Here is a 25244-nt window from a genome sequence, read left to right on the forward strand (position 1 = left end):
CGCCCCCCGGCCCGCCCCCTCCCCGCCCGCCGCCCCCGCCTCCCTCTGCCGAGCAAGGGCAGCTGCAGCGGGGCTGCCGAAAGGCTCCTTGCTTCTACGCGCCCGGCGCTCAGTTTGCACAGCGGGACGTACACAGGGCACGGCTACGTCACAGCATACAAAGTTTTAATCAAGTATAGTATTTACAATCCTTACATAATGTACATTTGATTAACTACAAAGATATATATATTTTCTCATTTACAATAACAAACTACAGAAAGCTACATTCAAGTTGTAGATACAAAGTCTACAGACTCATTAAATGCAAACTAGGTCTGGTTATACATTCTTTACAGGTATGCCTTAAGGGGGGGAAAGTTCACAAGAGGATGAGAGCGTTTACTGATGGAATGTTTAAAAAATACCAAGTACGGATGGACATAGGGATAGGTAAAAAAGTTGCTTTTCCAAACAAACTAGCCTTTCAGCTTGAAGAAACAATGATTTCTCAGTGATTTCTATCAAAACATGAGAAAATTTGGGATCTCAACAGAAAAGTGAGCAGGCTTTTTCCTCCTCTATCATCTCCTTCCATGGGAAGAGAAACAAGTAAACACTGTCTATAGAAAGATGAAGCAAGCATGAGAAAGGGGATATACCAAAGTGATACTTTCGTCCTTTTCCCCAGTATTTCCCTTCTGGAGCTGTCTGCCCCTGTTTTAAAAATGTGCATTTTTGCAAGCATACAGACAGCGAGACATTAGGGACAGTAGGCCGTACAAACAAGTGGTATAAACCAAAGCACTGTTTATTTTAGGAAAAAGTGTCCATCTGTGTGAATGGACAGAGATGGTAGTTTTTCAAAATTGACTTTCAAAATATTAAGTATATTTAATAATTTGTTTGATCCTCTTAACAGTTTAGAAAAAATATTACTCCCTTGGTACTTAGTGTTTACATGTTATTTTGAATTCTGTCAAATGGTCCTTTGATATTTACTGTGCCATTTAGAGATTTTTTTTATTATTAAAACGCACAGTTAACACACACACTTTAAAACAGGATTTTGGTGCTTCTCTGCAGCCATCTGAAACAGCCCATCTCTGCTTACCCTAGTTTCTCACTTTTTTTTCCATTAGTGCTGCAGAGTTTTTGCTCTATCAAAGAATTCTAATAATTCAGACAACATGCTGTGTACTGATGTCCTAATGCAAAATAGGAGAAACTTCCTTTTACATGGGGGGATTTGCTGACAGCAGTTGGAAGGTTTGGTTCCTTTTCTAAAACTATTTCAGCTCTATACATAAAGAGGTTAAATACAGAACCCTAGGGAGTGAAAAATGCAATATGAATACAGGATCCTTTAACACACTAACATTATAAGCTGTTAAGGTACAATCCAAAGCCTCCAAAAACAGCAGGAAGGCTGCCGCTGCTTTCAGTGAGTTGCTGGATTTTGTCCTCATCGGTAAAGGGCAGGTCAGGAGGCTGAGGTCTGCAACATGCTAACGAACAGCAGAAAGGTTTGCTCAGACTGCAACACGTGCAGCTTGTGAAAGCAAAGCAAGACTTCCACCAACTACCACGTTGCCCAGACTTGGGATGGGAACTAATTTCCATATGTCAAACATAATTCAGTGGCATTGTTCAGTAAGATAATTCAGAAATACCTAAGTTTATATGCACAGTACCAATATAAAATAGGAAACTGTTCCATAAAGTAGGAAACCTAATCAAACGATCAAAACAGTACAGACTGCTGTAATGAGACAACACAGCTGCCATCTTAATCAACATGCAACATAAGTAAATTATACCTCTGAAATCAAGATGTTAGAATATATGTTGAGCTCTTACACATTTGTCTTTCCAAGAGACTTTTGGAACACCTGATCTAACTCTGACTAGGAGGAATATAATAAAAACCTTTTGTGGCTTATACAGTAAGTTATTGAAAATCCCTATGAATGCTCATTATTTTAAGTTACGTTAAGAATATGTTGCTTTGTACCCCACTGACTGTGACCTATTGTATTTCATACCTACAGAGAAACATGCACTGGAATTGAAGCTTCCTGTTATCTGGTACATGGTAAAAGATGTTGCTAACACACAGCAGAGCCTTACTACCTAGAGTTCAAGTTATATTCAGATTCATACTGTAATAGAAACAGAAGTTTTCTAATACTACTCAGCAGAACACTAGCACTTGATCCAGAACTTGACAGGCAAATCCCAATCTTCAGCGCATCAGACTCGGACATACTCTATATTACTGAGGGCTGAATCCTGCCGAGTACAGAGGCCCTGGAGCACTGAGCCTGCCAGTGTCCGATAGGAGCAAACCCTCAATACACTTCACAGAGCTTAATGGCATACTCGTTTTTGCTGATGAGTAACATCGTAACACATGTATTGCACCTGATCTGAAAAATGCTTTAAGCGGATGCCTTTTATACTGGATATCTCGACACACCTAAAAGGATCAGGGAACGAGGCTGCAGGCTCAAAGGTGTCGCACCCACTCCCTGAATCACTGCAACTCCAAAGCTCCTGAAAAGGAGTAATACAACCTGCAGATCAAGTGTTAGTCATTTAACATAAAGAGACCGACACTGCTTCCCACACACGCAAGAGCGGGGAATACAACAGATGATCTGCAGAGCTACAGCGAGACATTTTTAACCTACAGGACGTCATCCTGCAAAAATTTAAGGCAATCCGAGGGGCTAGGACAGAAAACACTGCCAGTGGTCTCTGACACAAAGGTCAGAAATAAATGTCTCCGATGTTTTCCCACGAGCATGGACTGAGAAAGTGATTACGCCATGGAGCTTTACATTACAGTCAATCGCATTGTACATTGACTGTCACATAGGTTGCAAGAGACATGAATCTTTAGAAAATACTATATATCTGAAGTGTATACTATACATAGCCATATCTTACATTGTCCCATCTGTACACTGGGAATTTTGTTTTCTAAGATCTACTAACTAAATATTTACTGCTGTTAAGCACTACAGATCAGGAACTATTCTATCATTTCATAGACGGCTATTTAAAAAACAGCTTATTAGAAGTTACTGCTTGCAGATGAGCTTAAGTTTCTTATTATTCAGAATAAATGCACTTTTTAAATGGGCAGAAACTGCTTTTCTTAGCATAATTAGACCATATACAAAGCAAAAACTGTTTTGTAAGATTCTTCTACTTGAAAAAAGGATTTATCAAAATACTTCTAAAATGCTATTAACTCAGCATCAAGAATCATCCATATTTGATGCATTATTATACATTTGCTGCAAAATGATAAATATTTAAAATACTTTGTTAAAAATTAACATGCCAGAAAGTTTAATTTTACCATAATTTACAGAAATTCTTTACTTATTTTTGCTTAGCCAGCTTGGGAAAAAAAGCTAACTCATTTCCCAAATACACTTAAACAGCAGGCTAGCATACTGCCATGGTTAATAAGGCTATAAAAAAAAATTCACATTGATTTTACGTTACCTAAAAATTCTCCTTAAATTGTCAAAACAAATAGAGCATAAAGAATTGCATCTGCTGGCTTGTAGCTTCAGGAGATTATCATCTAGATACTAAGTATTCTGATACATGAACATGTATCTATAGACATCGTTTATGCATGCACATCTGCAGAGTGGAGCTTACTGAAAAAACCTTGGGGTGCTGCCCTCAGAATACCGCCAGGGACTAGGCTCATTTGTTACTTTGCAAAAAGTGTAGAGTGAAATTCCCAGGTTTTCTTCTGCACACCTTAGTTTAGAGAACATGTATGTATATACAGCTTTGCAGATTATATTACAGCATGCTATGATATAAAGGACTGGCCTAAATTTAAGATGACTGCATTACACGAGTGCTTTTATATGTATCTGGCTTTGGGCTAATACTGAGAACAGCAAAGGGAAACGGTGACACACAGCCTTCACACGACAATTCTACACTAAACCTCCTTTGGCTCAATATTTATTTTTATGTCTCAAGTTTCAAATGCTGATGTCAAGATACTGAAGGAGGGGAGGAAAAAAAAAGAAAAAGAAAAAACCCCACATCATAGCTAGCAGGATCAAATTTATTTTTTCATGAAAGGCTCTGCATGCTCATCTAAAAGAAAACTTTCTTCACAGCAAGAATTAAAAAAGGAAAATAGACTGCTCTTAGAAATTTGGTCCTTCCAGATATATACCTATTGTGACTGACCCGCAGTCACTAGCATAAAGGCCAGCCTGGTGTTAAAGGTTCCACTAAAAAAGAGCTTGCAAAAGAGCTTAAGTTACTATGTCTTGTTATTAACAGCCCACTTCTAACCAGAATCAGTGTAGGAACAAGAGAATCTTATAAGTCATGGGCTCACAAATCAAAGGACGATTTCCCTTTCGAACAGACTGAGAACAAACAAGCTAGACTTCCTGGTCGGAGGCACGTTCATTATGGCAACAGGGAGACTGATGACGGTAGCGGATACTCATTAGCAAAGCTGATCTGGTCATCCAGGGTCTGCAATCCATACAGTTACGCTCTGCTAACTTCATGTATGAGCCACAGGCCAACTTACTAGCAGGTTTTCCTTTTTTAAGCATTTTCTTCAACTGCTGAGGTATATGTACTGAGCCTTATACATTTCCCCAGCTACCACAGTCTAAAGCTACATTAGAGTGGTCAATTTATCCAAACTATTAAATATCTAGCAAAATGCATATAATTCATTCTGTTTAAAAAAAAAAAACAACAAAAAACTTGCACTATAAGAGAAGAATCAGGTTTGGTTCTTTTCCTTCTTGACACTTAAGACTTTGGTGAATCTGACTGCTGGAAACGGTTAAGCTTCTCTGGATTATTCGATGCCATTTGAGAAAAGTCACGAAAAATGTCCTGATAAATTTCATCTCCTAGGTAGAAAGAAAAAGGGAAACAGTTTCAAACATTTGTGATAGTTAACATCGTACATCATTGCACAAATGCCCTAATGTGCTACCAATTACTTAACCACATTTGTATCCAAATACAAAGGTTGCTTATAGATGACATGATGCTGATGTGAACTCTTTGAGACTGTTTAATTGCATGCACGTTCTGTAGAAGCAAATTAAACAAAGCCAAACTATACCTGACACAGTACCTCAAAGGCAGCCACACAGAGGAAAGTTCAAAGTTAGAAAGGAAAATGCAAGCATTTTAAAGCAATGTAAAAGAAAAATGTTTATTAGCTATTAAAGAACAAAATATTTGTTTTTGAAAGGAAATGCTGACCAGGGTTTTCTTCATGAAAGTAGAATTACGGCATAAATAAAGATTTACTTGGGGCACGGGGCAGAAGTCTTACAATACAACTCTCCATGAAAGCAACATTTAGCAAACAATAGTATAAAAAAAGCAATCCTATGTAACTGGGGAAATTAATGGTCATAAATGCTTTTTGTCTACTATGTTAGCAAGTATAAATTATTTTTACACACATTTCTGGACATTTATTACATCTTCTAGTTTTCTCTGTAACACAGTGACAATCTTTTCCTTAAACATTTTCATGTTTCCTGTCTTCACCCTTTGCTTTGCGTTTAAACACAGTCTGACCACTAGTATGTATCTATCCCAAAATGAGAGAAAGCAACACATTCCCCAGGTCTCCTTCCCTGCCTCTGACCTTTCTACACAGCAAAGCACATTCAAGAACGATTAGTTTTTGAATCATTGTCAAGTCATTTTTCTGCCATTCTAAAATGGACATTTGCATCTGATTCAACTCAACTGCACTTTCTTTTTCTTTCTTTTTTTTTTTTTTAATCTGCATTTTGAGCCTTGAGTTCAGGTTTCATTTCAAAGCATTAATTACACAGTACTGACTTTAATGGGAATTAAATACATAATACATATTTTGTCCAGTTAGGAAAAATTCAGCTGTCCAAATTTGATGGTTTTGTTCCCAACAAGACTAAAGCTGCATAGGTCAGAGGAGCCCAGCACTCCTGCTCCTTGCTGACAGCTTCACTAACACCATGACAAATCAATCAACACAAAAATCGCTCCCATCACGTATGTTGAGCACGATAAAAGATTTTTTTCCAATAGGATGGTAGAGAAACTAAAAGTAATGTTCACTGGAAATAAGCAGTACAATATTTTTTTTTTTTAGAAGACTTTATAAAATAATTTAAAAAAACTGTACTACAGTGAAAAACTGTTGTTTTGTTTTTCCAAAACACCATTTCATTTTTCCAGCTTTTTTAATGTACGTTTCCAGTACCAGAACCATTATCTTTTTCAGGTATTTGAGATAAGACTGCATTCATCTGAAAACACTTTCAGAAATGATAACTGACCTTCCAAAAGTATTTAACATAGCATCATGGTTTATATAAAAATGTAACACCACAGAATTCTTCCCAGTCTTTAAAAGATAAATAAATTCAATACTACACTACTCGGAACTTCGTTCTACTGAAATTCCCTTTTGGTTCTCAGGTTCAGTTTCAAGTATGTTCTTGAGCTGAAACAGGCACACACATTTCATCATTACAACTTCTGATAACTGCTTGCACGGGGAGATAAGCACAGAATGAAAAGTTGTGAACATTCAAAGTAGCTATGTAAAGCACAAACCAGAATCAAACCTGTATAATGCAAGCAGTTACACTTTTAATACAGAAATGGGTTCCATTGGTGAACTAGTAGTGTAGTTTAAGTGGCCATATTTGGCTCTTTCAAATAAACTTGATAGAAAAAAAAAGCGCTATTTTTGCAAGATATATTTGTGGCTCTCTTTTGGCTATATAGATGATAACAAAAATATTACATACAAAAATATTGAATAAAGTGCCCCTTGTCTGTTATGCTGCCTCAAAATATTTAATACTGTAAACCTTATTTTAAAATCTTCTTTTAAAGTTTAATTCTGGAAATTTGCTTTCCAAGCAAGGTTTTCCCTAAAGTGCAGTTTTTACATACAAAAATACTATAGCACTGCTTCACCATTTAACACCAGAGTAACTTAAAAGGCACACGTTATACATTCAAGAAAAGATAGGAAGAAAGAGTGGCAATAGTCATATGCAATAGTTAGCAGACGTACCGTACCACCAGAAGGTGGACACTCAAGTTTTACACAAGAAATAGTACCATGGTGCATATGGCTTCTACCACCAGAAATGCACATTTTGTGGAACAAGCTAGTTGCAGCTAGTTCCCATTTTTCTGAGAATGTGTTGGAAGACACACTGTAGCTTGCAAAGCGATATATACATTCCCTCAATAGCTCAAACCAATCAGAAATGTTAATGCCATTAGCTACACTAGTTCATCAACAGCATACTGAAGCAGGTAAGTATGCAGGTCACTTTATTCCAAAGACAGCAAATTTGCATCAATATTTACCCTTATATAACTGCCACCTAGCATATAATTGTCTTCAAAAATCCTTATTGTCTTCTAAAATTGTAATTTTGGAAAAGAGGAGTGATAAGGGTGGTGCAGATATTTTGACAGGTATCTGCAGTGAAAAAGACCTGTCTCCTCTATAACCAACTAAAGATATTATATGCCATGACAGCAAAGAGGTTTTGTGCTTACACTTGCAAGTTTAAATCACCATTCTAGCAGCCTCGCAGACCTTAACACACAAACTTTTAAAGAAACTTCAAGTCAAGAATTGAGGAGAGCAGATGCCAACCACCAGGAGATGCAGCAAGATCTCTTGGCTGGAACACTGTGCTACAGCTTGTAGTCTGAGTTTTAATAACTATTCTAATGACGCTCTCCTTTTGATTTGGGGAAGCCCTGTCCCTTGCGGAGGCTCTGTTCTCTGTTGACAAACTTGCCCATTTACAAGGACCAGAGATTCTCTCAGTATATGTCTGTACGATATCCAGAATATCAGATCCTCATGTCCATTACAGTCTCTAGAGTCTAATGCAATACAAGCTGATTAAAAAAAAAACCAACAACACACCAAGGTATTTTAAAATTAAAGCCTTAGCTAGCTTTTTGTTTTATCTACTTGTCTGAAGAATCTGTCTAAAAATCTTTTAAACAAGATGTCAGGGAAAATATTCTTCCCCCCACATCCCAACAACTCCAGTTTAAGCCAACATTTGTGTTTTCATGTATATAAGTAGTGCCTGTATTGTTATGAATGAAAAGCAAGGTAAGCCTTGTAACATTCAGTAACAAATTTAGGCTTTTTGTACATGCTATACAAACAATTTCTGGTTTCTAATACTTTTAGATTTGTGACATGTCAACTAAATGATCCAAGATACTCATTTCTGATTTTAGCACAGAGCTTTTGAATTAAAATACCTCCCTCCCTCAAAACAAATGCATTTTACTATTTGAAATGGATAGTTATGATCTCTTTAAAATGAAAGTGAGGAGAAGCAAATATATTGATATTTGTAACCTTTAGCCTGTCAGTGATGCAGAATGCATTACAATCAGAACAGCCTTACATTCAAAATGGTCATTCAAATAGGCAATAGACTTTAAGATCTGTGGTGTGCAGCATTTTCTGAGGAGGGAATTCTTCCTCATTTAAGCTCATAACCCAATGTTTACTTGTAAATTATCTGTTGCTTCTCCAGAGAAATTACCCAAATGGCTGAGTGTCTACAGTACTTTTGTTTTAATTCGAACTTCCTAAGAGTTTTGTTTAAAGATCAATTTGAAAATCTCTCCTTGAGGAGAATCTTTGACATACATAAATTGAGTTTATTTCATAGAGTTCATCTGGGATATTGGTATGAGACTCAACCTTGTAGCTTGTGGATAGCCCAGTCCCAATCTGGTAAAAGATGTAAGCACAAACAGTCTTTATGAATCAATGGCAAACACATAAGGGCTTCACAGGAATGAGCCAAGAGTACTCAGCACCATGAAAGATCAAGCCTTGAAAATGGAAGGTTTTACTTTCACTACTGCCAGTTATTACATGCTTTTAGCTGACACTAACTTAAGAATCAATTGTCTTTGTTATTGATATTTGTACGAGTTTAAGTCAGTCCTATGGAAGTATATCATAATAGAAGAAATGGCTTGCATAAATACCACATCAGAACACAATGTAAATTGGGACCAAGTGCCCAAGAATAAGTTGTACGTATTCATTAAATGTAATTTGTTACTTTCTTGTAACAGTTGGGTCAAGTGTCTGCCACCTTTTTTAATCACATTGTAAAATATTTTATTTACAAAAATATGTACTTGAATATTTTGTTTGATGTTATTTGTATCACAAAATATTTAAAAATAAATTTTGAAGAAATAATCCATTTCTATTTCTGCCTGGAGTTATTTTTAAATAATTGATGCACATTTTTACATCAGTGTGCAAGTTTGGGGGCTGTTTTTGTTTGATTTTAAAAAAAGTCCACAGGAAAAAGAATGATATCCTGTAATAAGAAACTCCTTGACTGTTGCTGAGCAACCCAGGTTAAAAGGCTGCTATCAAATAACATCAGGTAAATCCTAACACAGCATGAATTTCAGTGGAATGTCTATAGAAGAAAACTGTAAAGAGCTAATAGCAAAACAGATCGGTAATGGATGTACTAACATACACGACTACAATTATGTATTTCAAACACTCCTTTTACGTACTCTGAATCATCTGAGACAGTACAACAGTGAATTTCAATGATGCTTTAACATGTATATGTTGTTTATAAAAAACATTTTGTATGAAGCTACTTTAAATTTTGCTCAAAAACTAAGAATCTAGTTGTAAACTGATAAATTCCTGAATACATTTCTTATACTGCATCTCAGTATGGTTATTAGTAGAGTATTGACCTGGCTGTCCATACAGTCCTTCCGATTCACGCATTTCTTCATTCATTCTTGCTAAACGCAACCTACGGTTTAGAAAACAAAAAAAGAATGTCATCTTTAAAGCACTGAAAGAGACTGCAATCCAAGAACTACAGTTTGTTTCTGAACCTCATCAATGAGGTCATCTATGGAAACGGCACCCTCTCTTCGATTTTTTCTTCTTGCTCTCCCTGTTTCTATGCAAAGGAATTTTGCCATATCTTACATATTAAACTTGAAAGAAGAATAGGAAAACCTATTACCAAGTTAAAAACAAAATACACAACTTACAATGTTACAATGTCTGCATTTGCAGCTTCTACAGCTATACTCAATGGATCTTTCCCATCTTCATCAGTAGCATGCTGGTTTGCTCCTCGTTTTAGGAATAAACACACTTGTCTGTTCAGAAAAAGCATTTAAGAATAATTTCCACAACAACAAAAGAAAAAAGCAAGTGAACAAACAGGCTGGATCCGATGTTTGGCTTAAACCACTAAAAGTCTCTTGAATATGTCAGAACAGCACTATTTGTCTAAAACGATTCTAGGATGTTAACACAGTATTAAGAAAAACCTTTAGTTATTTAATCCACATTAGAAGAATAGGTAAGTTGTCAAATCATGCCAGGGCAGCAAGGAGTTGAACCATTTAACAGCAGGTCTCTACTGTGAAGATGACTACTGTGTCATCTTAGGTTGCAGAACCAGAAGACCTCATCCATTTTACCATTATGGAAGAGAACCACTGAACAGAAAGGATCAATACAGTACAGAATCCTGAGACACAGATGCCTGTTACACCCAATGGAGACTGATTCCATATTTTTCTATGCTAAGAGGGCATACTAACAGCGCTTACCTTTCACAGCTCTCAAGCTGCCAACTAGCACTCTTCAGAATTCATGCATGCAAAGAGCCTTGGCACCACAAATCATATTATTACGTCCTCATTTGTATCAAGTTGGCACACAAGAGTCTCAGTTAGAATCCATGATTCCAATAGTCAAGATATGATACAGTACAATTTGAAATGAGATACACTATCCGGGCAAGAGACAGGAGGGGTAAACCAGAAACAGCCCTGGCTCTCATTCACCACATATTTCTCCTACTTGCTTCTCGTTTTCTAAGAACTAAAATGCATGTCACAGATCTTCACTAGAAGTTCATGATATTTCAAAGCATTATTAAATACATGTTTTTACAAAAGGGACCTAAATGTTTATAGGAGTATTTTGCTAGATAAGGCTGCTAACTTAAAATGTTAATTCCTTGTTCATCATAAAAAGTTATGAAAAATCTAGATTATCTGAAATATATTAAAATGTCCAAGTATCTGGGTATTTGAACGAGCTTCAAATTAACTAACAGAGCAAAGGGTGGACATTTACAAGTTCTGGAACAGTGAATTACCCAGTGTGTCCTAGAACCGTGGCATGGTGCAGGGGTCCTCTTCCTTTCACATCCCTGTTGTTCACGTTGGCACCATTCTGCAGTAAGAATTCACAAGTAACCAACGAGCCCTATGGAATAAAAGCAGAGAAACAACTCAGCACCAAATCTCTAGAATTAGAGACAAATCCTGTTCTACCTTCTCACCACTGAGCCATGTGGTGAGGAAACAAGAGAGATTTGCCTCTATGCTAAATTTAAAATGCTACTTGGTTATATAACCCCAAACAAAACATTAACGAGAAAAAAATAGTTCAGGAACAATTCTGAGAGAACTCTGTAAAGGCAACTTCACTATCCCATTAACATTCCCTAGTGGGGCAAGTTCAAAAGGAACAACAGTACAGAAATATCCTTATTATTCCCCTTCCCCTCTCCCCACATTACTCAGTATGCTGTAGATCACATACCCCCCGCACAGCCTGAATGAGTGGTGTTGCTTTGTTTTCTTCTATATTGACCCAGTTTACTTCAGCTCCATGGGCCAATGCTTCTGCCATATCGGGAAGATTCTTCTCAAAGGCAGCTCGATAAAGCTGCAATCCTGGATTAAACTGTTTGGAGTCACAGAGCACAGAAGGCTCTTGCTTGTCTCCCTCTGAAAGAAAAGAAAAATATACATATATCTATACATATATATATCTATACACACACACACACACGCGCATATACATAGCTTATCTAATTCTTGCTTTTGTTAAGTATCCTCCTAGAATTCTGACTGAAATTATCACGTCTCTGGCATAAGGTAGCTCAGACTTTGCAGAAGGCAACGTTCTGCACTGCTGCCCCAGTCTGCCAAAAGAAGTCAAAGATGCCTTTAGCTGTGTTCCAGCAATCAGGCACAGACACTTCACAAAATTATTACTGCCCAATAAGATCACCCCTTCATGTTACTGGTACCCATCAATATCCTTCACCTAAGGTCTAATCAATTCTCAGAAATGAGACAGGTAAGTAAGTATGTTTTATCCTATACTACAAGCTACGAAGAAAACTCATTACCCACCAAGACAGTCATACAAATGTATCTTTATCTGCAACAGCTTCAAACACCTGAACATAATTAAGCTAATGCTGTTCTGAAATGCCATTTTCATTGAAAGATGCTATCATCACATACTAATTACTTCCTAGGAATATAATCCTTTGGACTAAAGCATGATCTTTCTTTTCAATTCAACAAAGGAGTTATACAGAGTGAAGTCTGGGAGGTAAAGACTTTTTTTTTTTAATATATATGCTTTCCTGAATTGCAGCATCCTAAAAGTGCTTCTACAATGCACTCAAAGGATCCGGGCCACATGCTACTTGCCTAGAAACCACAACTGTGAACTACTGGATTTAAGATGTATCTCAGAAAAGTGCTTATAAAAGAATATGCTTGCTTTATAAATAAGTGTTTTGGATATTTTGCTAGCAGTGAACAAGCCATGCTTAATACATCTGGCAGCCCAGGATGTTAATACTAGATATCAAATAATTCCATCAATTTGTAGGAATTGAGGTAAAGGCGAATAATGTTTAAAGACGTGGTCAATTGTATATATAGGTAGAAATCAGAAAAAATTAAGCAAGATTGTTCAAGTATTACAAAACCTATTATCTGTAACTTAACAGGAATCCCATCTCCAAGGATTCGACTATTCATAAAGGATTATGTATTTCTATGGAGACTTGTCTGTGTTAAAATGCAGCATTGCTCTGTACGCTAAAAAATAAAGCTATAGCTCAGTACCATCTGACAGAAAAAAAACACGTATTCTTTGAAGTTATTTAGTTCAGCCATTTATTCAATGTCATTCTTTCCACCAAGCTTGAATGAGAGAAAGTTCACTCAAGCAACTATCACCCTTGGTAAAATGATGTTTCAGCCAGCCAGGACAGATGAGACATAAGTTGTATCACCAAGCTGCAATCTATTTGCTGGCAAAAGTAGTGATTAAACCTTAAGTGCAAAGCCTGACACACCTGGTTCATACAAACTGTTAACTGATATAGTAGAGGCAAGGTGTTCTCTGCTGTCATCAGCACTCTGATGGATCCCACTGTCACTGCTTCTTACTGTTTTGGGGAGAAATGGTAATTACTATGCAGACTATAAGTTATCTACTCTTCACAGATACCATGACAATAAAGCAAGCTCTTATACTTGGTCCTGAATTTATCATCATTTATTTTTCAATGACTAGTAATTACTCAATATTCTTAACGTTATTCATAGAAGATCTGAAATCACACATTCAACCATAACATTTATAACAATAATAAATGTCACAAAGATTATTAAAAAGGTAAGAGATCAGGATAAGTAAAAAAGCTTAAGTTATTTCATGAAAACTCTAAGCAATGCAGTAGCCTGGAGACAATGGATTAGAGGCAGGGAGATGGCCACAACACACAATGGATCACCAGTGCAAGCACTGAACACGCCATAGCTGTAGTACTTACTACTACGTAGTTTTGAAGAAGTATCAAAGTAGGAGAAGAGTGAATCTAGTTCATCAGGACAGAACAGAGACTCTCGCCTCGCCTCGTCGCTACTTACAGCAACCGCTGGGACATGCAAGTTAGCAAAGCACAAAGCAGGCAGTAAGGAAGGGATAGGGCAGGAAAGAACGTTATCGGAAAAAATTAAAAGGATGAAAATACGAGAAAAGAAGGTGGTTAATATGTTTCTGAATGATAAGCATCCCCACTCCAAAAACTCTTCCCACCTAAAATAATGCACATCCCTGGTCAAAAATTGCCATTTTTCCTCCTATACTTCTGAACTAGACTATGACCCATTAAGAGAGGGGTTCTAATTCATCTGCGTGAGGCAGCAAATCAGTAAATACAAAAAGTCACTTTAAAGAGAACATGCTTAATATATCTAACAAGAAAAGTGTCTAAATACCTTTTGGAGATGCAGAACCTTGTTCACCTGCCAAAATGGATTTTTCAGGACCACTGTGCCTTTTCTCCTCTTGACTTTGAGGCAAAATTTTTGTTCCAGATTCAAGCAGAGGTACTGCTGCAAGCTGTTTCTCTACAAACTTTCTTTCCACATATTTTGCTCTGATGTATGCCTCTTTCTCCTGCCTGTCACACACAAAATCCCTGAAGTTAGTAAGCTAGTATTTTATTATATTCACTATTATAAGCACAGCCATTTCACACTAAAGCCAGTAACAAAAACTCTGTAGTTTGGCATTGCACATAAGACACTCTTACAGCACATTTTCAGAAAAATGAAGAGTACATTATCTCACTTCTTGGATTCTTGATCAAGCTTTGCATAAGCCTCAAAAGAAAATTATTTTGTTAAGTTTATATGCAGTATATTCCCTTTCAACTGGAAAACTTTTGAAAGTAATGTGAAAGAAAGTAGCATTAGTTACTGTACATTATTTCTTGGTATTAATCCTTTATACATGAATTCCACATTGTTAACAACCAACTAATAAAGAATATATTTAGATTCTTAGGTAAATATAATTGCAACATTTGGTAAGGGAATATCAGGACCACATAAGAGAACAATAATCAAAGCCCTAGGTAGGCACAGCCATCACTAGCATAATCTATAGTGAAATACTTTTCTCATAACCCAAGAGTATCATTGTAAGACACTTACACGACAGTTGTGATTAACTAATTAAAGGGGCCGTAATAATACTACTACTGAAATTGCTGAAAAGCAGTTGCCCCTGGCAGGAACATCTAGCAAGCCTCCTGCTTCCGCCCCTGCCAGGAGAAGGTTACTGTAAAACAGCAGAGCTCATGTATAATGCAGGATGAAGAAGGGGAGAAAAGAGCACGCTGAGGATCGGGGAACAAAAGTCGAGCTCAAGAACAACTGTAAACAAAAGTCAACGCAGCCACAGACTGCTCCCAGGAGCACCTCACAGACCAGGCAGAGCTGGTTGAGATGGTACAAAGCAGATGGGAAAGTAGAAGTCAGCATGTCCACACTGATGAGACAGAGCAGGATGCTATAGAAAGGAGTATCTTTTCATCGAAAGGAGGGAGCGAGATCTGAAAAAGAACGACTGAATGAGAGAAGCAGAAAGGGGCCAACAGAAGGAACAGAGGTAATATGAACCCAATAGAGGTTAACAGGACAAGACAGAGAGAAAGACTGGGCGTCAGGGGCACAGAGGAGTAAATCAAGGGAGTGTTAAACATAGTGAAGTGGCAGCACCTTTTAAAACTGGAGGCTGAAGGAGGCAACAAGGAAAAAGTAGTATGAATTATAGATAGACTACTATGAAAATTGAAATTCAGATTAAGAGTCATGGTCTGAGACTACCACAATCTAAATCCAAGGATGTGGTAGACTGTGGACCCTGCTACGTGTCAAGAGGGAACCTGGAAAGCAAAAGAGAAGTTCAATGCGGAACACAGTGGTAGTGCCATGTTCTTGGTGCGAGATAACAACACACAGAGAGAGAATTCATGCAGGCTTTGCTCATGGGACCAGGTGTACTTCAGCAAGAGTAAGAGAAAAGGGGAAAGAGACAAGAGGTAATGGCAGCACTGGTAGAAACCAAGTGAAATTTCAAAATCGGAAAGAAAAAAAAAAAAAAAAGGATGGACACTGGAAAACAGCACAGGTGAAAATAGCTAGTGGGAGATGTGATGTAAGTCAAGGGAAGACAGTTACAAACGATACCACCAGCTGGAGAGCACTGGAGAGATGAAGCTGGAGTGAAAAATTTAGACATATGCAAACACGTCAAGGTCAAGCTAAAGTGGACTAGAAAAATATGTGATAAGAAAGGCACATTGTAGAGAAGCAGATAGGGGAAGGATAAAACTGAAATGGAAAGAGGCAGAGTTAGATCACAGGAACTGCCACAAGAACGGAGTGCTGGCTTATATGAGCAAAGAACTTCTAATCACCAGATGAATGCATTGGTCCATGAGATAATCATACAGTATTTGAAAGGCATGAGATATATAACCCAGAGGGACAGTGGTACAGAACAAGAAAACGATCAGTTATTAAAAAGCGATAAAATTCAGTTGTATTTGTATTAAAATGATGCAAATCGCTTAAATTCATATTTTTAACTTAATGAAAAGATGAACAAATGAAATCAAAGTAAATTCTACCTTTGGCTTCCAGATTGCGGCTTCTTTACTCCCACTTTTTCCAACTTTGCTTCATATATTCTATTTATAACATCATTTCCTAATTCACACATAAGCTATGAAGCAAAAATAAATAAATAAATTCAAACACAATTATAAACAGTTGTTTGTTTATACCTCACTCAGCCTATTTCTACACCTCAATATTTTTCACTGGTAAGAGCTCACTGACAAAATTAAGCATGGGTTTATTGCATGATAATAAAACAAATAGTGAATAAAGGGAACAAATTCTGAATAAGATAGCAAAAAAAAAAAAGTGTTATTGCCTTCTGAAAAAGGATTGTGAATACGACTGCCTGTGACTCAAGAATTTTTTTATGCAATCAGAATGACATTTGCAGACCTCATTAACAAACATACACTTTTCCACTAGGCTTTGCTAATAGCTGTTCTTATCCCACCTAGCAAGAGACAATTCACTGAATTCTATCCCCATCTCATCAAACAAGAGATTTGTTTGCTAAACCATGACCTGTTACAGCTATAGAAAATGATCAGAAGGAAACACAGTCTGCGCATACTACTTTAAGGAGAATTCAGTCCAAGAAGTCCAATTTACTGCTGGTAATGAACAGAGTTCCTGCTTCTAATATCCAGGTACAATGTTCAGCTCTCCTATTTGCATGAGCTAGACAGGGCAGGCCTTTATTTGCAACATGGGTACATTGATATAAAAGCAATTTAAGCTCAAAGTCACAAGAAATAAACACCCCTACTTGCATCATCTTTTAATTGTTGAAAAGAGAGAAGTAATACAAAATTCCTGGAACACAGCTAGAAACAAATGCTTTGCATAAACTGTGCAATTGCACAAATGCACATGCACGAGTTTCTATTTCTGCATTTCACAATATCACGTGATCTTCATAACCATGTTTCCAACTAGCATTTTTGCAAACAACAGGAACTGCAAAAAAAGAGTTCTAAAAGCCAATAAGCCTACAAAAGCAAGATCCCACTGTAAGACTTGGCATCCAGATTTTCGAGTATGATCATTCTTTACCTTGACATAGTACTTCAAGTTTTTTCAAGCTTACTACATTATTGGTCTGTAAACAGATTTCAGTTTTTAAATATCAAAAATATCAGATGAAACTTACTGCTTCAGGTTCCCAAGCACACTAAGTGTCATAAATTATTCCAGCAACTTCTTATTAAGAAATACAACTGCTGCTTCAATAACCACAGCATGGTTGTATAAGAGTATGAATTCAAAAAAAAAAAAAGAAAAGTTATAAACATTTTCTACTCACAAGTGCTAAACATACACTAGGTATGAATACAAGGTTTTCTGCATTGAGGTTTCCGATGCCCTGGCTGTAGGCCAACAATATAAATACCAAACAAACTCCTGTTTCAAAGGTATTATCATACCTTTAGAAGTTCAGGTTCCCATGAATCCAGCGTTAAAGATCTTACTTTTGAAAAGTGGACTCCTAGGCTCCTAAACAGCATAAAAAGAAATATTAGTTCATAACTGCATGCTATGCCATACTTCAGACAGCTTTACTATTAGTTTATGCAGGCAGAGCAGTTACCTTAAGTCTGCTTACAAATAGGTGTCTCTTATCTTCCTTCTGCGTACATTTAAAGAGGCAAAACAACACACTAAGGCAACGCATAAATCATACATTTCCAAAGAGTTCACCAACCTGTGTATACCAGAGCACTCTATGCACAGCGTGATTCCTAGGTTGATACTGGCCCAGCGAGGATCTGCCAAACCACAGTCACAGCAGGCAGCGTTACCAGGAATACACTGAACCCGTTGTAGAGCACTTTCTCCCTTTAACAACTTCTCTTTTGTCTCGCTGCCAGATTCTAGGCTTCCAGTAGAAGGGGATGATTTCTTTTCCTGTTTCTAAAAACAAAACAAAAAATAGAGAGAGAGTAAGAGAGAGAGAGAGCGCGCGCAAGACCGACTAAATTAAAGAAGATCCAACAGATACTGACTGTGCACTAGAACCCTACAAAAGAAACTTTTGCACTTAAAGCCTAGGAAAACCATAGAACTGAAAAAGTCTTTAGCTTTTTATTAGAACTGAAGATAACAGTATACACTGATCTTGTGAATTTTAACTGCACTACAGAAAAATCGCATCAAATCATACAGGCCACAGCAACATTAGTAAGATGAAGTGGAAAAAAAAAAACAGATAAAAACCATAGCCTTTAAGATTTCATTGCATTTCCAATAGAAGACATGCAATGGATTCTTTTTTCACCCCATCTCATAAAAGGAGTTCTCTGTTTTTTTCTTTTCAGGATCTATTGTTTGTTTGTTTGTTTTAAAACTTACCTCAGATTCATCCCCTTTCTCTCTATACGCTGTAGCAATACTGGTCTGAACAGCCTTAATCCATGCCTGCCGCAGCTTTTCTGAGTCGGCCTGAAGCATGCAGCTTCTGTGACAAAGCATACGTGTACTCAGATTCAGAAAGACTGACCAACAAGCTCACATCAGAAAATACATTGCTCACTAAAATTCAAACTCTTGAGAAAGTTTCTAGCTATCAACTTCTTTATATTATCTGGTAAGCATTATATAATAGTTAAAGCCATCTATTTTGGGATAACAACGCAGCTGACCCTTTATAAGCAACAAATTCCTTGTTTCAAAACTATTTACAAGTAATGTAAAAACATATAGATAGGACCTGGAGTATCCCAGAGAATGGTTTAACTATTTCTTTTATTATCCTGAATTTTTCATTTTTATATCCTTACCTGCAATTTACCTCCGTGATTATCTACATAAGATGTAGATATCAGTCCTTGAAAACACGGTTAATTCACTGATTTCAAAAGAAAATGACTTTGCAGCCTTCCATTAACAGAAAGAACTACGTTGCACACCAACAGTCAAAGGAAGTCATGAAGTATATAACTGTCGCAACACTTATGGGCTGAATAAGCACAGGCAGGCAGGAACAAAATGCATGTTAAAATGAACCACAGATGGCAATGCAAATGTTAAGACAGCTATCTATTAAGAGGAAAATAAATAAGTAGGAGCAGGGTGTGGAGCTAACATCCCAACCTAGAAGCAGGCTGACCTTATATCAAAGAGTTAAATATGGCTGATGTCATAAATCATTAATGTGAAATCAATGTCCTGCCCTTGCTCTGGCAGGGCTGCCACGTTTCTCCAAATACAACCAACAGACTGCGCTGACAGAGCTGAAACAAATATTTTTATTTGGTAGTTTCATTTAGTGTGTTCTGAAGTGTAATTTAACGTTCCTGAAACCCTGCCTTGTTCTATGTTTGCATCTCATTGTGCCAATTACAAATTATCTGGAGTAACTGAGAGCTGTTTTCTATATCACTAAGCAGCTTGACAGTGTCAGCTACCACTAAGCTGTAACACCTCAACAGCCACCAACTATTTATACAGAAAGCACAAGAATGCATGTTTATTTCAATGTCAAAAGTAAACTAAATACTAGGAACACTTCTCATAGTATCACTTACTCTTGATCCAAAGTTTCAGAGAACAAAATTGTTCACATATTTTTCCTGTTTTGATCTGTCCCAAGAGATACATTCATCTTCTATTTCAAGACAACTGAATGTAACAATTTTTTTTTTTTTAAATAAGCACAGCTCCCTCACTTCTCCTTACTTTGTTGGTGAAACCACCTCAAAACAAAAACGTCTTTCTATGTCCTCACAGTGTTTAACTGTGCAAAGCCGCAAATCTTCAACTACCACCGTGGGATTATCCTGAAGAAAAAAAAAAAAAAAAAAGAGAGAGACAAAATGAATAAAACAAGTCACATATAGAAGAAAAAAGAAAAGAAAGTTGCTCATAGTCTCAAACTATTTCTCAGTTAATTTTATTTAAGACAAGTTTTTCTACAAAAATAAGTAAACAGATAAGATGAAATATTAAGTAAGAAGTATCAGATATACTTAGCAAGAAATATTTAGTTATGTTTTATTGTTTAGTTATATTTTATGAAAATCTAAATAGAGCCTTTGGAGAATGCCTTTTTACCTACAATCAAATTGATTAAATAATCAACAGCTTAAATGTAATCAGCAATATTCAAAGGAATTCCAAGATACTGTCTGAAAAGAGATGCAGCCAACTAGCGAATGAATCAGAAAGATCCCAGCTAACCCCGCAACACTGTAAGTGCCACATACAAAAAGCAAGCTGGGATGTGCGGGTTTTGAAAACTTGATTCAAAACATTTATTATGGGCTAACAGCATTTTTAGAAGAATAGTCTTTCTAAAAGTGGCTTCTGTCATATAATATTAAGAAAAAAACGCAACTGGAATTCACAAACACAACCTGCCTGATTCAAATGGGCTAATGCAAACTTAACAGTTTGCTTTCCTTTACAACCAGAAAGACCATAGCCCATGATGTGATAGTGTCAGATAACAATTAATAGACTCTGAACCTGGTCTGTTAATATCGCAAAGAAATGAACTGTCACAAAATTGTCCTTTTTATCATCCTTCTGTATAGAGTTTTATACTGTTTTTTCCCCAGCACTACAAACAGTTATGGCTATTCAGTGCGAAAGCTGCTTCTAGACCAGCAAAATAAAGGAACTCCTGCCCAAACGTTGATTAAAAAGGTTGGCTTCTACTGTTTGGGGGTAGAGTTGCATTTGCAGCTGTAATAAACAGCAGCTGTGATGGTAAGAACTGTACTCTTCCGCTGGCGAAAATACTGACATCTACCACTGAATTGCCATACGTTTGCAGTATCAGATACATCAGATACATGGATTATCCACAACTGTTTCACAACAAAGATTTTTCATGCATTCATTTCCTGGATAGATAGATGGATTTTTTATTTTTTATTTTTAAAAGCATTTAAATTGGGTGTGGGAATCTGGCAAGTCTTTAAGGAGTTAAAAACAACTATTCAAAGAACAGCACAGAATATTTAGTCTGCCAGCAAGTGTGTACAAGCCTTTTGGGATCAACAGGCTGTAACAACTCTCCATACCTCTTCTCTGCAAGAAGGTAAAAAACTGTAAAAAATAAAGTATGTGCTTGCAGATGACCATGCAGGAATCTCAAAATCTGTAGGTATCGCTCTCATTTTAAAAAAGGAAAAACGAATTTAGAAAATGAAGGGGATTGCTCAAGAGCACACAGGACGTCAGTGCGAGGACTCACTGCTGCCCCTCGCCCAGGGAGGGAACCATCGCCCCCACCAAACTCTCCCAAGCCCATCCTCGATACCCACCTTAAATTTCTTCTGGTACACAAGTTGGTTATTTTGTATGGAGAACCAGCGCCTATTTAAATAAAAAGAGATCCAAACAACACATAATTGATTTTACAGTGCTTATTTGACTGCAACGGGCTAACATACAGTCTACAGAGAAACACTGCATAAAGAGTTCACAGGTGTGATGCCGCAGTCAGTTTGGACAAGGATTCCATGAGAATAATGAAACAAGGAAAAAGCAGAGACAAAACAGAAAAGATAAAGCAAGGTTTAAATAATTTGAGTCCTAAACAAATACATTCGTGTTATCGCAACATTAGTTAAGCTATCATACAAAATGTTTTCATTTCAAAGAACATATACTTAAGTATTTTAACAGCAAGCTGAAGTTTTAAGTGATTATTTGATTTACATTTCAAATACTTTGACAAACAAGAATACTTAAACTCCCCACTCACCCCTGAAATATTTTCAGGAGTGGAACTAGAAAACAGTTTACTAAGGCACAACATTACCATCCCATATGAGTATTTAATGTCTCACTGTATTTAACATTTTTTAAAATTTTATATGATGAAATAAAAAAGATTGTGCAAAAAAAAAGTGTTTTAAGTAGGATCCTAATTTTAGCCTCAAATTCATGGAAAACTACTTCAAAGAGATTAAATTCAGGCATCCTATAAAAATCCAGAAAAAGATAGCACGAAAAAAACTGAACTGTATCCCTCATTATCAAACTTAGTGTCCAAATAGGATGCAATTAATAGTGCTGTAACACTTGAGAACCAAAAAGTTACTCACATTCAGGAAAAATTACGAGTATCTCAGACCTTCAACAACTGTGTTCAACAGGCCATCAAATAAAAAAATAAAATAAAAACACCCCCACACCTAACAAATATAACCAACCCTTTCTAGCTCTCCTGGGGATGCACAAAATAAGAAAAGCTAACTGATCATCTCTTTTTGAATTGGAGAAAGTTAGAGAATGTAAAAAATAATTCAGTACTGCAGTGAAATTCAGAATTATTTGCTTTGTTCGGGCTTATAATATGAGCCTGTGTTTACCGTGCCATATTAAAGCCATTACCTCCAATACCCCACTCGTACAGCGCGTCACTTTTTTCTGCACTGCTAATTGGCTTGAATGCTAACAGCACCCAAAAGATGCTATTGAAACTTATCTTCTAATTCTCCATAAACTGCTGAATACCAATCTATAGCTTGTTACTAGGTTAGTAACAAGAGGGCTCCACATATTCCAACCACCACAAGCCATTCAGGAAAAGAAGCACAAAAAATTGTTAAGAGAAAAAACAACTGTGAAAGATATACAAAAGATACACAAAAAAGTTAGATCCATATCAGAAAATCTAGTGTTTGTTACAAAAGTTAGTACCTAGTAGACAGATGAGATTCTACCTTTTAACAATCATTCTTTTCAAATGTTGTGCGGATATATTTAATTTAAAAAAAGCAACAACAGGATCTCCTGTAATACTGGATTTCCAACATAATAATGGTCATCTCTTTGGGCTAAGATAATTAAATAAGAAGTTAACTACTTTTTCAATTTTTTCACAAGAGTTGTTTTGGTCACTGCTATTTAAAAGGTATCACCTTTACCATCTATAAAAAAAGAAAAAAAAAAACACAACCAGATGCAGTAACTAAGCCTCTAATCCAAGCATAAGGGAGGTTATTGCTAATATTTAAATAGATAGTTCAGCTAAAAAGCAGACCAGAAAAGGAAAATAAACCCAGATTTATTCTTTGCTTTTGAACGTACACCAATTAGAAACATGAAAAGCAGTGCCTAAGAGACGAAGGAAAAATGCAGCACTGCCCCAAGATAACATGCAATGGAGCAAATCCCTAATAATAACCATTATGTAGTAGTACGACTAACTTCATTAATGCAATGCTTCATTTGTTGTATATTTATATATTTAGTGAGTCATTAGAGTAAATAAACTCCAGTCTGATAAACTGGATATAAATGAGTATACAAACTGAACAGAATTGTGTCATCTTCAAAGTCTAGTCTAAAAGTATTCCATGACTTTTCTCCCCCAGTAGAGAAGTGAAATCTGTTTAAGAAAAAAATTTTAGCCCAGCCAAAAAAAAATTTTTAAGAAACATTTATTGGGGGGGGGGGGGGAGGTAAACTTGTAGTTCGCACTTGTGAACTGGCCTCAATTAAGGTTATGTCGACAGAAAAAAAAATAATTTACTTCATTATATGCTTTGAAATATAAATGAGAAGGGTTAGCCTTAGGTCCAACGTGTCTGCACCGGAGCAATTTTACTGAGGCCAAAGTAACAACGTTCTCTGGGTCCAAACTTTCCAAATTATCTCTAATTAGCCAAGTCTCATCAATAAACATTATTTATTACTGTACAAAACAGACTGGTAGTGCACTGCCAAAGGCGGTGACAACCAGGAACTTTTGAGACATAGTATATATGGACTGAAGGTGTTATAAGGATATACCATATCTACCCTCTTTGAAGAATTAAATCTTTAAGACTATGTGTGCTGTAAGTATTGAGTGTTATCAAAGTTTCTTTAAATGTGTCATTCTGTCACTGAAAAAAGTAGGAGAAAAGCATGGTGAAGGAGGAAGTATACTTAGGGAAGTCTTAAAGTAATTCATGTTGACCCACTGTATTTATGGTAGTACTTAAATGAAGCTGTTTGGGTTTAGAAACTTAACTGTTTTCTTCTAATTTATACCTACACATTTAAAAAAAATAAATGAATCAATTTGTTAAATAGAAAAGGTACAAAAACCAGCAAAGAGCATTTCAAATTTCTGAGAATGAAGACCAACAAGAAAAAAATGACTCGAATTTTATATAAAATTTGAATCATTTTTATTGATTTTCAAAGGGGAATAATTTTGTTTGCCATCAGCATGCAAATAAAACAGAACGATTAAGAGCGCACAACATTTAAAAGTGCCGTTTCTAATTCCAGTGCAGTTGATGAGAAAAATCTCACCAACTTAAATTAGAAAAAGGCAAAACACTGAGTTATTTTTAGCTATATAGGAATTAAGGTGATCATAAACTTAGTTTCTGCACTCAAACTTCTGAGCATGTGATCAGCCTTTCTAATTCTTTTAAAGGTGTTGAGCAGCAGGTGCACTGTCACCCCAGGCAGAATCCTTCTGTTATTTTTCTTAGACTGAGCCACTTTACATCCATTGCAAGTATCAAAATTAAATGCAGGGTTAATTAAGAGCTTTTTGCGTGCCAAAGAAACATTGGGAAGGTATAAAAGAAGCTGGTTGGTACCTGATGTGATCTGGCTTTTTCCTGTCATGTGAAAAAATGGGGTAGGATTAAAACATAAGGGAAAGGAGGAAAAGGAATGAAAATGCAAAATGAGCAAAATAAGCAAAGAATTAGCATGATCTGAAAATACAGTAGAATTAAAGGAAAATGTTTAATGTATCCAACCTAAAAAAAATTACTCAGAACATACTAGTATTTGCTAAAGGTTTTTCTTCCCACACACATTTATTCACACACCTTTATCCATAACACAGATTTATTTATTTATTTTTAAATATGGGACAAAACAGTTTTCCACCTACTGCTCCACACTAATAAATGCAACTGATTTCA

At 36.4% G+C, this 25244-nt stretch overlaps 1 protein-coding gene across 4 annotated transcripts in view; it reads right to left on the reverse strand.

Annotated features, from left to right (window-relative positions):
* Positions 1-148: 148 nt before the first annotated feature.
* ACAP2 (ArfGAP with coiled-coil, ankyrin repeat and PH domains 2) overlaps positions 149-25244 on the reverse strand; it is a 78233-nt gene continuing 53137 nt past the window's right edge. For 2 of the 4 annotated variants that reach the window (XM_067301818.1, XM_067301821.1), the window contains exons 11-23: positions 21627-21678; positions 20035-20135; positions 18709-18814; positions 18062-18270; positions 17784-17853; positions 16368-16462; positions 14167-14351; positions 13239-13331; positions 11678-11865; positions 11229-11338; positions 10105-10215; positions 9796-9857; positions 149-4901 (exon numbers count right to left, since the gene is read on the reverse strand). In XM_067301818.1, the coding sequence (XP_067157919.1) occupies positions 4798-4901; positions 9796-9857; positions 10105-10215; positions 11229-11338; positions 11678-11865; positions 13239-13331; positions 14167-14351; positions 16368-16462; positions 17784-17853; positions 18062-18270; positions 18709-18814; positions 20035-20135; positions 21627-21678 (1486 nt within the window). In that variant the 3' untranslated portion in view covers positions 149-4797. The remainder of the gene's footprint in view (positions 4902-9795; positions 9858-10104; positions 10216-11228; positions 11339-11677; positions 11866-13238; positions 13332-14166; positions 14352-16367; positions 16463-17783; positions 17854-18061; positions 18271-18708; positions 18815-20034; positions 20136-21626; positions 21679-25244) is intronic. The other 2 variants (XM_067301819.1, XM_067301820.1) reach the window with 2 other exon arrangements.

Source organism: Apteryx mantelli, chromosome 9, assembly GCF_036417845.1.
Source record: "Apteryx mantelli isolate bAptMan1 chromosome 9, bAptMan1.hap1, whole genome shotgun sequence".
Lineage (NCBI taxonomy): Eukaryota > Metazoa > Chordata > Aves > Apterygiformes > Apterygidae > Apteryx > Apteryx mantelli.